The sequence below is a fragment of the Strongylocentrotus purpuratus genome, unplaced genomic scaffold (genome assembly GCF_000002235.5).
Source record: "Strongylocentrotus purpuratus isolate Spur 01 unplaced genomic scaffold, Spur_5.0 spur5_contig_863, whole genome shotgun sequence".
NCBI lineage: Eukaryota > Metazoa > Echinodermata > Echinoidea > Camarodonta > Strongylocentrotidae > Strongylocentrotus > Strongylocentrotus purpuratus.
Window position 1 is genome coordinate 890,629 of NW_022145572.1, and position 15,742 is coordinate 906,370.

The following is a 15,742-nucleotide window of genomic DNA, read 5'->3' on the forward strand; positions in this document are numbered from 1 at the left end:
TGATTGGCTGAGGGCAAATTTATCATAGAAATTTAGCAGTTGTTATAGATAACAAGTTTTATGAAACGGGCCCCTGGGGCACGTCATAATTTATTCACTATTGAGCTATGAATGGGGGGGGGGGGTGCACGGCCTTTAAAACGGTAACTTGGAGTATCCTAGGCGAAGAACAGCCCATGAGACCAAGAGGGGGAGGGGGGGGTGCAGAATGTTTGATAGTCGATTAAGCCGGCGGTGTTTGGGTTGGGGCGGGAACGAAAAATGACAACGCGAATATAGCCTACTAGGGTGAGGGAACGGGGCAAGGGACAGTTGTCTTTTAATTTTGTTTTAGTGGTAGGAAATTGAAAGGGTGTATTAGCCTTGTTTTTCTTCGATCTTCTTCTTCTTGTTCTCTTGCTTCCCCCTTTTTTATTCGAGGAGGGGGGGGGGGGGTATATACTTCGTTGGATCAGTCTTGAGAGTTGAATCCCTATGAAAGTACAATATTTTGTCTTTTGTACGTTTGTTTGTTTGATAGTGATCATCATTCAGGATGCGTTTCGACGACATTCTTGGTGAGCTGGGCTCGTTCGGTCCCTATCAGAGACGCGTTTATCTGGCCGTATGTTTGATGGCAGCTACCACCGCATTTCACTCCATGACACAGGTTTTTATAGCTGGGACTACAGATCATTGGTGTACGGTAAGGAGAAAAGGAAATTGTTTTTATTAGAAAGAAATGGATTAGAAAGATATAGATAGATTGAGAAACTTACAGATAATTATAATAATAATAATCTGGATTTATACAGCGCTTGATACGAAATACCGTCTCTAAGCCAAGAGAGAGATGGAAAAAGGGCCAAAAAGGTCATAGAACAGAAAAGAATGCTAGAATGCTCCCCGAGAGCGGAGAATGTGCAGACATTTATACGTGGGCAAGCCTGAATGAAAGGGGTCATATTACATGTATACATCTACAACTGGCTTACAGACATCGTCAGTGTATTAAGAGCTATATATAAACCAAGAGCATTATCATTATTTTGTACAAACCAGGCTGAAAACTGGGAGGATGAGAACTGCACTGAGTGGAATTTGTCTGTTGAGGAGTGCGAGGAGGCGAAGAAGAACGGTAGTATCCCAGTCAGTTACGAGGACGACGGGAATCTCGTCTACGATCAATGCTACATGTATAACATCACAGGTAAAAGTAGAAATTAAAAAATTATAGTATAAAAGTTATTTTCCATAAATAAATGCCGGCCACATAATTATATACACATACACATAATACATATACACAGTACAAGCACATGCATGACGCTCGAAACTCTTGCAATATAGACTACCTATTATTTATTGGCTTTAAAAGCGAATGAAAATTGTTCATTCGCTTTATTAATATTAGAATGTCTAACTACTTTACAAGCAATTGCACAATCTTCTGGTTTCAATCTTTGACTTCGAACTACTTTAATGAACGAAAAAGTGAATGAATGAATAAATAAATAATTAAAATTAATAAACAGATAAGTAAATAAATATCATGAATAAATAAATAAACAAATACATAAATAAATAAGTACATGAATAAATAAATGATAAATATACATGAATGATTAATTTTTTATTTTCTTTCGCACAAAGGCGTGGATTTTGACCCAGCATACGACTCGTCGATGAATGGTACCGCCGAGACTTTGCCGTGTCAAGATGGTTGGGAACACGATAAGAGTCAACTGAAGTCATCCATCATACAAGATGTCAGTTTTTTTTGTTTTTTTTTCTAATTGTCTGCATATAATTTGGCTTAGAAAGCAGCAGCCTTGCATGCTTATCTCAGAAGAACAGAATGGCCTTCCTCATTTTAACACCGCCATTAAGAATTGAATACTTTTATGGCCATTCATCTTTACAGTGCCTTTAATATTGTGTGGCATGATAAATAAATTCATGATAAATAAATCATAATAGTTAATATTAGCTTGAAACACCCTGTTGAAAAGGTTGCAATGAGTTCTTAAGACCGTTTAGGTTTTGTGTAATATTAAATCAAATTTTGTTTCCTGTGCATGCGCTGCAACGGCTGTGTCTCCAGAACAAACAAAAAGAATCAATAAGAAAACATAATCAAAAAAGAATTCTGGCCATGTTTGCAACGATCTCTTACAAACTCTGTTAGATGGAGCCCAATTATTATCAATAAACTTTTATTACAAATGTGTTTTTTTTGCAGTGGGATCTAGTATGTGAAAAGAAAAACTTGCCCGACTACGCTCAGTCTGTGTTTTACTTTGGTTATATGGTTGGATCTATCTTCTTCGGAGTCCTTGCAGACAAGTGAGTCCAAAGTAATTTTCTTTTTTTCTTTAAAAAAAAATATGATAATTAATTTATTTCTTTATTCATTCATTTATTTACCTAGTTATTTGTTTATTTTAAAGATATATATTCATCTCTCTATTTATCTATTTATTCCTTTCTCCTTTTTATTTGCTCCGATCATCTCAGAATTGGGCGATATCCTACTCTGTTCATTTGCCTTGGTGTCCAGGCTGGTGTAGGTGTACTCGTCGCTTTCTCACCCAACTACTGGGTGTATATTGTCCTTCGATTCTTCCAAGCGGCTGGCAACAAGGCTGTTTTACAAGTTGCATTCATCATAGGTATAATAATCTGTTTTAATCAGTCAAAGTTTGTGTTCTAAATGCTTTCTGATTTTGATGCGCATTGAGCATTCAATTCAGTTTCGGTGTATTAATATCAACATATACAATGTACAATGCAGTAGTCCAGGGACCAATAATGCAATGTTTACATAAAATGTGCATAAAAACAGAAATGTACAATAAAAATGATAAAAAAATAAAGTAAACATAATAGTATCGTAACAAAAATGAATGGGACAGATACTAGGTTCAATCCACTGATTTAATTTACGCCTCTCTATATCCACACCCACCCACACGCACACACACTCTCTCTATAGATTGTCCTCTTACGTCTCACTCTCCCTACCATACTCTCTTTCTCTCGTTCTCTCTTCTTCATTTAGCTTAAATGCATGCATCTTCCTGTCCTTATTTTTGGTTTCCACGGAATCTTCCCAAGTTTACCTTGAAAGTATTCATCTTGTAATAAGATCCCTTTGATCGTATTACTCCGATACTTGTCTCTATAAAATTGATAGTTTTGGTTGACTTATAGTTGTGATGTTTTTTGGGGAAAATAAAATCGTAAGAACAGGAAGTCAGTTAAAAGTAGCGTACCGGTAACCTGGTCGTTTCATTTCGGCATAGTATTGGCTGCTTAGTTCTAAGTATAGTGAGAATTATATTCAAAACCAAAAAGCCCCTCCATTAACAATCAATTTGGTAGTTGCGTACATGCATTGTATATTAGACTACTAAAACAAATATGTAAGGTGCGTTGAAGAATGTATGGTGAAAAGGAATAAATTTCACGTTTTTTTTCTTTTGAATATAAATTATTAAAATGTCATTATTACAGGTGTTGAGTTTGTTGGACCAAAATGGCGGACGGTGGCCGGTATTACCATCCAGATTTTCTTCGCCTTCGCCTACATGCTTCTTGCTATCATCGCATACTTTGTCCGGTATTGGAGGACTCTGCAACTCATCATCTCTGCTCCACTGTTCCTTTTCTTCTTGCTCATGCCGTACGTCTGTTTCAGTTATTCTTGCAATCGTACTTTTGCTGTAATTTTCCACGACCTAACCAAATAGAGCTTGTCGTTATTGACCACGCATAATCGGCAGAGGACGCATAATGGGGCACCACCAGAGTGGCTATATTTTGTAAATTGGGTTTTAAAAGACGTGTTTCATTCAGCTATGATTATTTACATCTGCTGTTAATCATGAGCAGATTGGAAAATTGTCCAACAAAACATTACGGTTTTTATTTCGAATTCCATTATTGTAGTGAGCTTGACGTTTAAAGTTCAAACCAATTTATTTACCACTTATTTAGAGCAAATTGCTACCAGCAGTGGCGTAGGGGGGGGGGGTGGGTAGTAAAAATAAAACATGCCCTCTGATTATGACACTGAGATGACCCTCTAGTAGCTATGATGAGCATTTTTGGGGGGTATTATTGCTGCTTTCCAAAGAATTTTCGGAACTGAATCAAGGTGGGAGTTTGCTTTTAAAAACTTGAGTGAAAGTGAATCGAATCTATTCTATTTTTATTTTATTAGCTTCGTACCAGAATCAGCGCGCTGGCTTCTGTCTCATGGTGATAGCAAGAAAGCCGAGAAGATAATTCACAAAGTCGCCAAGGTCAATAAAAGAAAACTACCTGATCCGCTCTTCACAGAAGAAGAAATAAAAGAACAGGTACAGAGAACTTCAGAGAACTTCTTTATTTTTTAAAAATCCTGATTTAAATACAGACTGTTTTTAGTCGCCGGTCTCGGTGTGTATCAGTTATGTGCCATCATATTGCCTGTCGCAATGTAACAACAGTATTTACTATCAAAATATATGCCTGAAAACAGATCATAGTGAAATGTCAAAGCAAATCATTCTTTGCAAGAATTCGTTCAATTATTGATGACGATTGTCATATTCCCCGCATCTCAAGATGTGTATGATATATTCTAAAGTTTTGTATCTTATTCGTATTCGTGTCAAGGAAGCCGTTAGTTTAGAGCCAAAAGCGGGCATCTTCGATCTCTTCCGAACACCCGTACTTCGTTGGAGAACCATCAACTTCATCTATAACTGGTGAGCCATTCTGATGATCATTTGGGACGTCCTGCATTAAACGTTGCCATCAATCGAAGCTGATTCGGCTTTTATTCTGACTTGGAGAGTTTAATGAACTAAATTCCCGTTGTTAATATATTTATCATTATTTAAAAGCTAACTCAGGGTATTACTTAATTAAAAAAAAAGATTTCCTATCTATACAATTGCTAATTTTTCGAAATACGTGTTTGCGATGGGCTTAAGAACCCATTCTGGGTTGAACCAAGGAGTTCCTAGGTTGAACTGCGCTATATACAAGCTATACTCTTTTGCAAAAGGAATTGAACATATATGATAATAGCATTTGTAGTAATTCACAGCTGTATCGCAAAGCCTTTACTTTCATTAAAATCTTACCTCTATTTTCTTCAAAGGATGGTTAATAATATGGTGTACTATGGATTGACGTATAGTACTGGTGACCTCGGGGTCAATGTCTACCTGAACTTCTTCCTGTCTGGAGCAGTCGAGATCGTCGGTTACCTCTGTGCCATATTCGCCATCGAATCCTTTGGTCGTCGCCCTAGTATTGCTACTTTCCTTTTTATTGGTGGATCTGCATGTCTCATCAACATTGGTCTACGTACGTAGTCATTCACTTAATTTTAGTTTATTTATCTTATTTTTTTAAACCAACTTAGTTCTGTGTAGCACCCAGAATAGGGGTTTTCTTTCACGAACAATGGCCAAAACATGGTGACCCAAAGGTTTCGCTAAAGGGAATTACAGGCGCACCAGTTCTATAGAAGAATAATTCTTTTTATTCAATTATTATTTAATTCTTTTGTTTTCTGGAGGGGGGATGTCGGGGGCTTTTGTGCTTTAAGGGCCTTTGGGTTCTTGCATTATTTTTCTACATGTATCTCGCTTTGATTTATTCTAAAGGTATTTTTGTAGCCCCAGGCCCCTACTAACACCGCTACTGGAAAAAAGTGAATGCAATAATTCCGCGACCAAAATCGTTTAATTTTTTCTCCTATAAAACTTAATAAATTGTTTTTATTTATGTACAACTGAAAAATGAGAGCAGTACATTTTTTTTTCTCCAACGAAATAATCAACTAACGGGTCTGGAATATCACGACAAACATAGATTCATATGGAGCATTCTGTATATAATTCCACTCTAATAATGCTAGGTTGTCTTTTTTGATTTTATCAGCCATTGGTACCTGGAACACAGTGGTTGCCCTGACAGGGAAGTCATCAATATCGGCTTCCTATGCCATAGTCTACGTTTACTCAGCAGAGTGTTTCCCAACGCCTGTCAGGTAGGTATATCAAGTAACACTTAACTAAGGTTGCACGGGGGGGGGGGGGGGGGGGGGGGTACGTGAACCGCCTCCATCGAATGCGAAAGGGGGAGATATGGAGGGAAATGAAGAGAAGAGTAGATCAGAGGAAAGAAGAGAGAGAGAGAGAAAGAGAAAGAGAGAGAGAGAGAACACAAAACAAAATCAAAAAAAAAAAAAAAGAATAGAGGGAATAGATTATTTAAAGAATTTTGTTAATGTTTTGTAAAATGTATTATGCTTTGTTAATTTTGGATGGAATATGAATAAAAAGCAACCGATCAATCTGTTTGACTTCTATGGAATCACAGGAGCATCGGTGTCGGGACCTGTTCCATGATGGCACGCGTGGGGGCCATCATCTCACCCTTGATTCTCATCCTGGGGGACTACTATTACCCCGCCCCTCTCATCATCTTTGGCACCACCACCATCTTGGCTGGTTTCCTCTCCTTCCTCCTCCCCGAGACGCGCGGCAAAAAACTTCCCGAAACCGTCGAGGAAGGGGAGATTTTCGGAACGTAAGTATGATCATGTTAATAATGTAATGATAATGATCTCATTTACCCAGGGAAGCCTCATTCCTATTAAAAGTCCTACTGTTCTTGAAGATGGCTCTGCAATCCTTTTCACACCATCTTTAATTGCGAGATACCCGTTTACTATATACCTGGGTCGAGAGGAACAGACATCTTCCAGTGGTGTTAGACGGGATCGAACCTAGGACCTTTCGTATAGGAGTCAAGGGCCTTCACGAATATACCTCTGTTTCCCCACTATGCTACAGTGTCCCCCTGTCAAAAAATTATGTGAAAGCTATATTAGTATCTAACTCTTTCGACAGTGTCGTGAAACTGTTTATCAATTGCCTTAGTATTTGAGGAAAGATATCTTCGTTTGCTTCCTAGTGGTGTTGTTGGGGCTATTTGTGTTGCCGGTGGTGTTTGGGATGATTCTGATTAACAAATATACGCAGCGATCATATACTCTACGTCTTTTACATGTAGCAATAGTATTCACAGTAGCCTACATGAGTAAAACATGTTGAAAAATTGAATCCTTTTAGTTATTTTCATTTAGGAGTCTATACGGAAATTATTTCGTGTTCCGAACGGTGTGGAAATTTAGCAAGCGCACATGCATGAGATGATAGAACATGTTTGTTTTGCAATGTCATTATGACCCTCCCTCGCTTCCTTGTACAAATAATATTGTTCTTGCTTTAAATTCTAATGACATTTTTTGGAACGCTTGCTCAGTAGAATAATTATGAAGAATGTTACAAGAGTAAACATTGGAGGATTATAGGAGAAAATACTTGTTCGATTTCAAAGCAAATCTTAGTCATAATTCCGACCTCTTTTCATTTTTAGGAAAGTATACGATGACAAGATAGCAGCTGACGAGGCCAAGAAGAAGGAAAGAGATGACGTCACTGAAATACCACTCGATGACGTCACTGAAATACCACTCGATGACATTAACGATGGAAAAGCACACACGAACGAAGCTTTTGAATCTGATAATCGTGTTTAGACGCCGACGTGTGATGCCCGTTATACATGGGGGATCATTTTTGTTGACGTAGGCCGGCTATGTCAGAGACAGGCGAATAGTCTTTGACGCCCTAATTTGAGAATGAAATGGCATAATGATGATGATAATAATAATAATAATGATAATGATGATGAGAACAATACTTTTGAAAAGGGCCAATTTTAAAGGATGCACACGTTGCGTTTAATCCGTACACGTATTACGTTTCAATCACTGATGCATGTGCTAATTGCCTTGACGTACGACAGACTTGATTAGCACAGATAATAAAGAAATCGAATGACGTCTCGTGTCCAATTTTTATAACTCCCGTATACTTGTATAAGTTTTCTGTGTCAGACATAATTTACATCAACATATTTTCATTTTCATTTGCATTTTCATCATCATTAATATCAAAATCATCACCATTATCATCGCAATTTGAATTGGGGCCTCAAAATGTAATGAAGATATAGAATGAGAAGGAAGACAAGTGAATTTTGTACATAATGATTTTTTTTTTCTTTATCTTGGTGCTGACTTTCAGGTTGTTATTGACAAAATACCAGGTTATAACTATGATAGAAAATTTGACAAAGAAAAACGCCAGATGATTTCTTGGATCAAAAGGAACATTACGGTTCTTGGAAGAGTTACAGCTGCTAAATCATTACTGTTACTACAGTTTAATCATCTTTTTATGGCAATCCCAGATCCTTCAGCTAAGTTTATGAAAACCATAAAAGTTAAGTTCTTTAACTTAATATGGAAGAATAAGCCAGATAAAATTAGTAGGAAACAGGTTGTTGGCACATATGAAGAAGGGGGACTTAAAATGCCAGATATTGAGTTTTTTAACATGCTACTAAAGTTAACATGGTATCGAAGAATGGTTTTAGGAACATGTAATGATGTTAGTCATTTAATGCAATCGTTTTTAACAAAACTATTCGTAGTAGGGTTTGGTGATAAATATTTTTTGGCATTGTCTCATGAAGTTGCTAATCCTTTTTGGAGACATGTGTTTCACGCTCTGTCTTTGTTGAGTCGTATAAAGGGAGATGACTGGTTAACTTATCCATTGTGGAGAAATAGCTCAATCAAAATTGGACAACAAATCTGTATTTTTAAAATCTTGGTATGAAAAAGGCATGAGATGTATAAATGATTTGATTGATGATAAGGGAAAACTTCTGACTCGTGAGCAATGTGAACAAAAATTCTGCTTGAAACTATATTATTTGTCTTATTATTCTGTAACTGAAGCTATAAAGTGTCGATATCAAATGGATATTGAAAAATGTGAAAAAATGTAGTAGATCCTCTAATGCCGTCACATATCAACATATTAGTACATGACATAAAAGGTTGTCAATATATTTACAAAACTGTTCTGGGACAAACATATTGTATGCACTCAATATGTCTGAAATGGGAACGACATTTAGATTACACCCCTGAATGTCCAGGAATGCAGAAATATCATAGCATGATATTTCGTTTTACTCCAGATATCGGTTAAAGATATTTTCAGTATAAGATAGTAAATAGGATTCTGTATTTGAACAAGCAACTGTATAAGATGAAAATAGTGAGTAATGATAAATGTTCGTTTTGTAACAAAGAGCTGGAAGATATTGTACATTTCTTTTACAATTGTGAAATCAGTAAATCAATCTGGAATGAAACGGTGAAATGGATGAATGAAGGTTCTCGATTACATATAGAGTTCAATTTAGAAAAATGTAATTTTTGGTTTTGAAGACAAAAGAAACAATGCTTTAAATTGAATGGTGACTTTGATTAAGCATCAAAAATTTGTTCAAAGACGAGAGATATATTCATTCTATATCTGGTATGTATAACATTTTTTTTTACTGAATGGCAGTCACTTCAACATTTGTTAGTATGAATTAACAACAAGGAGAGAAATGTGAAAGTATTCTGTTTTGTTTGAGTTAAGGAAAGACTTAATTTCATTGAATTGTACAAATATTTGTTTGACTCAATAAAATAGCTTATAGAGGGCTAAAACGTTTATAAACAATAAAAAAAAAAAAAAATTATCATCAAAATCATCACCATTATCATCATTTACAGCACCGGGTTTAATTATTTTTAAGTCTTATCATGCCACAGGGCTAATCCCCATTGTGCCAAGCCCCAAATCCCCCCGTGTCAGGTTGTTTTGGAGATAATCTCATTAACGCGTCGGTTCTATGAATTGCGAGTGCAAAATACACAGCACAGTCCAATGAGCATGAACAATAACTGCTATTACAAATGGTGCATTGCACGCACATGGCACTCAAGCGATAGCTCTCTCGCATGGACAAAGCAGGATAACGATAGCGTGCATGCAACCTCATGGCAGGCCATGAGTTAAATCACGATTTAAGGTGAAAAGTTAAATATGATGACAATGGAATACAATTGTTGTATAAATCATTATATTTTCATAATATTTTTATAAATTCATGATATGGTTATTTGTGAGTCCGTGTTGAAAAAAACAAGCATTATCATTAAACTGTCAAGCCCTATAACCCCAAACCTCAAACATTATCTGTTATTTATCAATAGTGATTTTTCAAGAGGGAAATTTGAAAGTGGCATGTATGGTGAGAAAGAGAGAGAGAGAGAGAAGGGACAGAGAAAGAGAGAGAGATAGAAAAGGGGCGGCATACAAAGTAAAAGGAAGGGGAAAACAGGGGGGGGGGGTGATTCACTAAGCCCTAAAATCGATCTAAAAATGTCATGATTCATTTCATGGGAATTTCTCGAATTTCTAGGCTCAACGCGCACATCATTAATATCCTTAAGCGCTGCAAGTTACTTTGCACGTTATGTTTTCAAAATGACACGCAGCTCCTCTTACACTTTTTAAGGATCTGAAATAAAGTATTATAGTACTAATGACTGCTTTGAGAGACATTATTGTTTTTATACGCTCAAGGGGAGGTTACAATCGAGCTATTGCCCGAGGCAAAGCAGTCATTATTACTTTTATATACCGAAAAGGGTCATAGAATACATGTGCGACCAATCATGGTAATCAAGTTTGTTTACGCTATCTGAGTTTTTTTATATCCCAAATCATTTGGTATCATATTTGTATGGTATCACGCTTGGATGAACAGGAAGCATTGTTTGCGCCTAAGTGATGCCTACAGCAGTGGCGGATCCGGGGGGGCCGGACCTTCCCCCCCCCCCCCCTGGCAAAAAAAAAAAAGAATGGAAAAAAGAAGGGAAAAAGAAGGGGAAAAAAAGGGGAAAGATATATTTTTTTTGTTGGTGCTAAAGAAAGCAAGAACAAAGAAATTTTCCCTTCGCCCCCCCCCCCCCCCCCCCCCACCAAAGCCACTGAACGAAATATTTGACGACGTAATTTTCTAATTTCCGGGCCCAAATATTTATTTAATTTTTTGTTGTTGCTCAACTGACCATGATTAAATGCTAAAACCCTTGACCTTCTGGGGTCTCCGCCCCCTGGACCCACACCAATTAGTGACCTGCCAGTGTCACAAAAAAAAAGGTATATTTATGCTCATCTGACCGTAATTTATAGCCCAACACCCCTGAGCCTCCGGGGCTCCGCCCCCTGGACACAACACCAATTTGTGTCCTGCCAGTGTCACAAATAAGGTATCGAAATATGCTCATCTGACGGTATTAATTGAATGTATGAAACCCCTGAATTTCGGGGGGCTCCGCCCCCTGGACCCTACGCCAATTCGTGATCTGCCAGTGTCACAAATAACGTATAAAATTATGCTCATCTGACGATAATTTGATGTATAAAACCTCTGAGCTTCCAGAGGTTCCGCCGCCTGGACCCCACGCCAATTCGTGACCTGCCAGTGTCATATACAAGGTATAAAGTATGCTCATCTGATGATAATTTAATGTATATAATCCCTGAGCTTCTGGGGGCTCCGCCCTCTGGACCCCAGAGTCAGAAATAACGTATAAAAATATGCCCATCTTACTAAAATGCCTATACCCCTGAGCTTCTGGGGGCTCCACCCATTGACCCCCGCCGAGAAACGTTCAGCGGGGCCTGCACATAAGAGTGATGGGGATTTTTTTTGGTCTACCCCCCCAACGTTTTTGCCACTGCCAATGTCACCATAACGTACCAATATTTGGCTCGCATAATTTTGAATTTGCCCCCCCCCCCCCCCCCCCCCACCCTAAGAAATCCTGGATCCGCGCCTGGCCTACAGTATGTATTATGTTGGGATTAGCGGAGAGATGAGGTAATGAATTGAATGTATCAAATTAAATGCATTGCATATGCTTTTTGCAGAAGCAAAGACACACACACACACGCACACACGCGCACGCGCACAAGTGTTTGTTGATATTTGATATGTGTGACATGATAATTTTGATAGGGATGTTATTTGGACCTGCAAAGACCGAATTAAAACCCAAATTCCAATTGTTTTATTCAAACATCACATAGCAGGGTCTAAGCAACTTTGGCACAAGTCGATCTCGCAGACAATGCCTCCTGTTTATCCAACACATACCACACAAAAATGATACTAAATGATTTGGGAGAAAACATTCTTTCATAAGATGTATAATAATTTACTGTTCATAGATGATTTTAAAAATAATTAGCAATTTTCTAGGTGTAAACGCTTTGTTGGACTCACACTGTATATGCAGTCTAGATTTACGTGCATTAACAAAATTATTTCACAAAACGAGATGCAAACCTTTAATGCTTGTGATCCTGAACTTGAAGGTGATACTCAAAAAATGAGGTGTCATATGAAAGAGCAGGTTTATCTCCATATTTCCAAAGGGTCATACAATACGTAATCAAGTTTGTTTACGCAATCGAGACCTAGCCTTAATAATAGGGTGTCTGATCGCCCACCACTCGAGTTTGTGGGCTAAAATCCTTCCCATTGAGATATCACGCATAAATATGCAGTCTAGATCTACGTGCATTAACAAAATTATTTTTAAAACGAGATGCAAACCTTTCTTGCTTGTGTTCCTGAACTTAAAGGTGATACTCAAAAAATGAGGTGTCATATGAAAGAGCAGGTTTTTCCAAAGGGGCGTCATTTCGTCGTTACATGTAGATCAAGGCCTACAATCGAGATCGGCGGTCGTCTGCACTGTGTGCAAATGTAGCAACCAAATTAATTGCCCAAAAACTGCGTGGTAGCCGCGCTGCGCATTCCACAAAAAACTTTAACACGTAAACCAATGCGCATTCCACAAAGAAATTGTTAACACGTGAACCAATGGATATTTCAGCAAGACTGAACTATTTTCCGGGTAACTGGAATTTTGCTGATTTACTCTAGAACTATTACATGGGTTTGGCATTTTTCGTTTATTTACGGGAATGGCTAAAACCACGACTGCAATTTCGACCAATCAGATGGCTAGATTTCTTAAGTGAGGTATATATATACCTCACTATAAAATCTTAAGTGAGGTATATATACCTCACTTAAGAAATCCAGATATCTGATTGGTCGAAATTTCAGTCGTGATTTTAGCCATTCCCGTAAAGAATCAAAAAATGCCAATGCCATTTAAAAATTCCAGTTACCGGGAAAATAATAAAAAATCTCGCTGCGATACCCATTGGTTTACGTGTTAAAATGTTCCTTGAGCGAGCGCGGACATCATACAGTGCTTTTTGTCTGCGATTCCCAACTGATCGAAAATTTCAGTCATTTTTCGGGCGGTGATAAACAGACAGCCGTTCATCAGATTTTCCATGATGTTTTAACCAATCTTTACTCGATAACAGGATAAGGTAATAATTTTTGGTAGTTCGACGGGCATCACACGTCGGCGTCTAAACACGATTATCAGATTCAAAAGCTTCGTTCGTGTGTGCTTTTCCATCGTTGATGTCATCGAGTGGTATTTCAGTGACGTCATCGCCTTCCTTCTCCCTGGCCTCGTCATCTGATATCTTGTCATCGTATGCTTTCCTAAAAATGTAAGAATATCGCAATTCTACTGACTAAGATCTGACTTGAAATCGAACAAGAATTTTCTCCTATAATCCTCCAATGTTTACTCTTGTAGCATTCTCCATATTCTACTGAGCAAGCGTTCCAAAAAGTGTCATTAAAATTCAAAGCAAGAACAATATTATTTGTACAAGGAAGCGAGGGAGAGCCATAATGATATTGCAACAAAAAACATGTCCTGTGCCTGCGCACTTGTTAATTTTCCATCCCGTTCGGCACATGAGAGATAACTTTTCTGGCCTCCTAAATAAAAATACCTAAGATGAGACAATTTTTCAACATGTTTTACTCAAATAATGTAAATGTTTATTGCAACATGTAAAAGACGAAGAGTATGTGATGGTTGAGTGTATTTGTTTATCAGAATCATCCCCAACACCAAAGGTACCAACTGGGGCACCACCAACGGTAACCCGACACATGCTCCGCCGACGATTGCTCCGCCGACATTTACTCCGCAAAACGCGACAATTGCTCCGCGACATTTGCTCCGCGACATTTGCTCCGACGTCAAATGCTCCGCCGACAGTTGCTCCGCCGACAGTTGCTCCGCCGACAGTTGCTCCGCCGACAATTGCTCCGCCGACAGATGCTCCGCCGACAATTGCTCCGCCGACAATTGCTCCGCCGACAATTGCTCCGCCGTCAATTGCTCCGCCGACATTTGCTCCGCCTGAAGTGACACTTGCTCCGCCGACATTTGCTCCGCCTGAAGTGACACTTGCTCCGCCGACATTTGCTCCGCCGACAATTGCTCCGCCGACAATTGCTCCGCCTGAAGCGACAATTGCTCCACCGACATTTGCTCCGCCGACATTTGCTCCACCGACATTTGCTCCGCCGACAATTGCTCCGCCTGAAGCGACAATTGCTCCGCCGACATTTGCTTCGACGACATTTGCTCCGCCCAAAAAGTGTCCCATAAACTACAAATGCTACTAGTACTACGACAAATGCTTCGCCGACAATATTTTCTTTACACCTATTTTTTTCGTTTCTTTTTTTCTTCTTCATTTTCTGAATGCATTTCTTGAAATAATGTAGATGAAATGAAATGAATGAATGTTGATGAAGTGGGAGGAAAAAGGAATTACCTAAAAGTCATTTCGAATATACTGAAATAACTTTCCATCTATCACTGTACGTCCCATATAATGTATACTAAACACTCATTACATGTCGTGGGAAGTTTTTAAAAAAAAGTAGAGCAGCAAGCCACATTCCCCAATACGCGCATACCTCCTAGTTAATTTCAAGTAGCTCATCAATATGTAATACCTGAAATTACCTCGATCAATGCATCTTACTAGGTAAAGCATTATACAATGTAATAGGTCATCATGGAAGTTTAGAAAATAAGTAAGGGGGATTTACCAAGTGTTGATCTTTTTAAGAGTTTTATAAAGAAACAAAAAGATATTGAATATTTCTCAGCGAAAAAAAGGAACAAGCTTGTTTCGCATTTTAAGAAATGGCGATTTGACTTATGATACTCATGTTGATTTAACTTTTATTCCTGTGCCCCCTCACTCCCCTTTATGCACTGGAGTTCAAACTATGATTTATATGTGTACAGTGTATTTTTTTTTACTATAATGTTTTTTTTTTATAACTTTCTTGTCCTTTCATTATTGTTAGTTGTTCTTATACATATTGGTTTTTTTGTTTGTCTAATTATAACCAATGACTTGTAAATATGTAATTTTTATATGATTGAAAATTTAATAAACACACAAATATAAAAAAAAAAGTTTAGAAAATAAGGGCACTTATATACGTAAGGAAGAGAACCCATTCAGACGGGAAAATGAGATGGCAGCCTTTCTGCTTATTCACATTTATACAAATCATTTTGTTGCAGTTTGATGTTAGTTCTTCATGATAAGCCAATTGCTCTTCTTCCGGTGGCTTCGTGAGTCCCTTAAATTATTTAGTGAAAACAAAGTACTCGAATGAAACGGAGTGTTTTGCACACTAACATATATATATTAAAGCTACATACACTTAACTAAAGGAAAGAAACCTTTAGAAAATGGACTGGATATTATTGAAAATATTATTCTAAACAAGAATGTACTACATGATTGTATTACTTTACGTTTCAATTTCACGAGAGAAATAAAACTCGAGAGGGGGAGCA

At 37.9% G+C, this 15,742-nt stretch overlaps 1 protein-coding gene across 1 annotated transcript; it reads left to right on the forward strand.

The window, feature by feature from the left end:
* Positions 1-344: 344 nt before the first annotated feature.
* Positions 345-8,645, forward strand: LOC115919215 (organic cation transporter protein-like). The gene is made up of 12 exons (XM_030972446.1): positions 345-685; positions 1,042-1,189; positions 1,633-1,748; positions 2,222-2,325; positions 2,497-2,651; positions 3,496-3,664; positions 4,205-4,343; positions 4,642-4,733; positions 5,132-5,340; positions 5,920-6,028; positions 6,361-6,570; positions 7,423-8,645. Exons 1-12 carry the CDS (start codon positions 536-538, stop codon positions 7,583-7,585), a joined length of 1,764 nt encoding a protein of 587 aa, XP_030828306.1. The 5' UTR covers positions 345-535; the 3' UTR covers positions 7,586-8,645.
* The last annotated feature ends 7,097 nt before the right edge of the window (positions 8,646-15,742 follow it).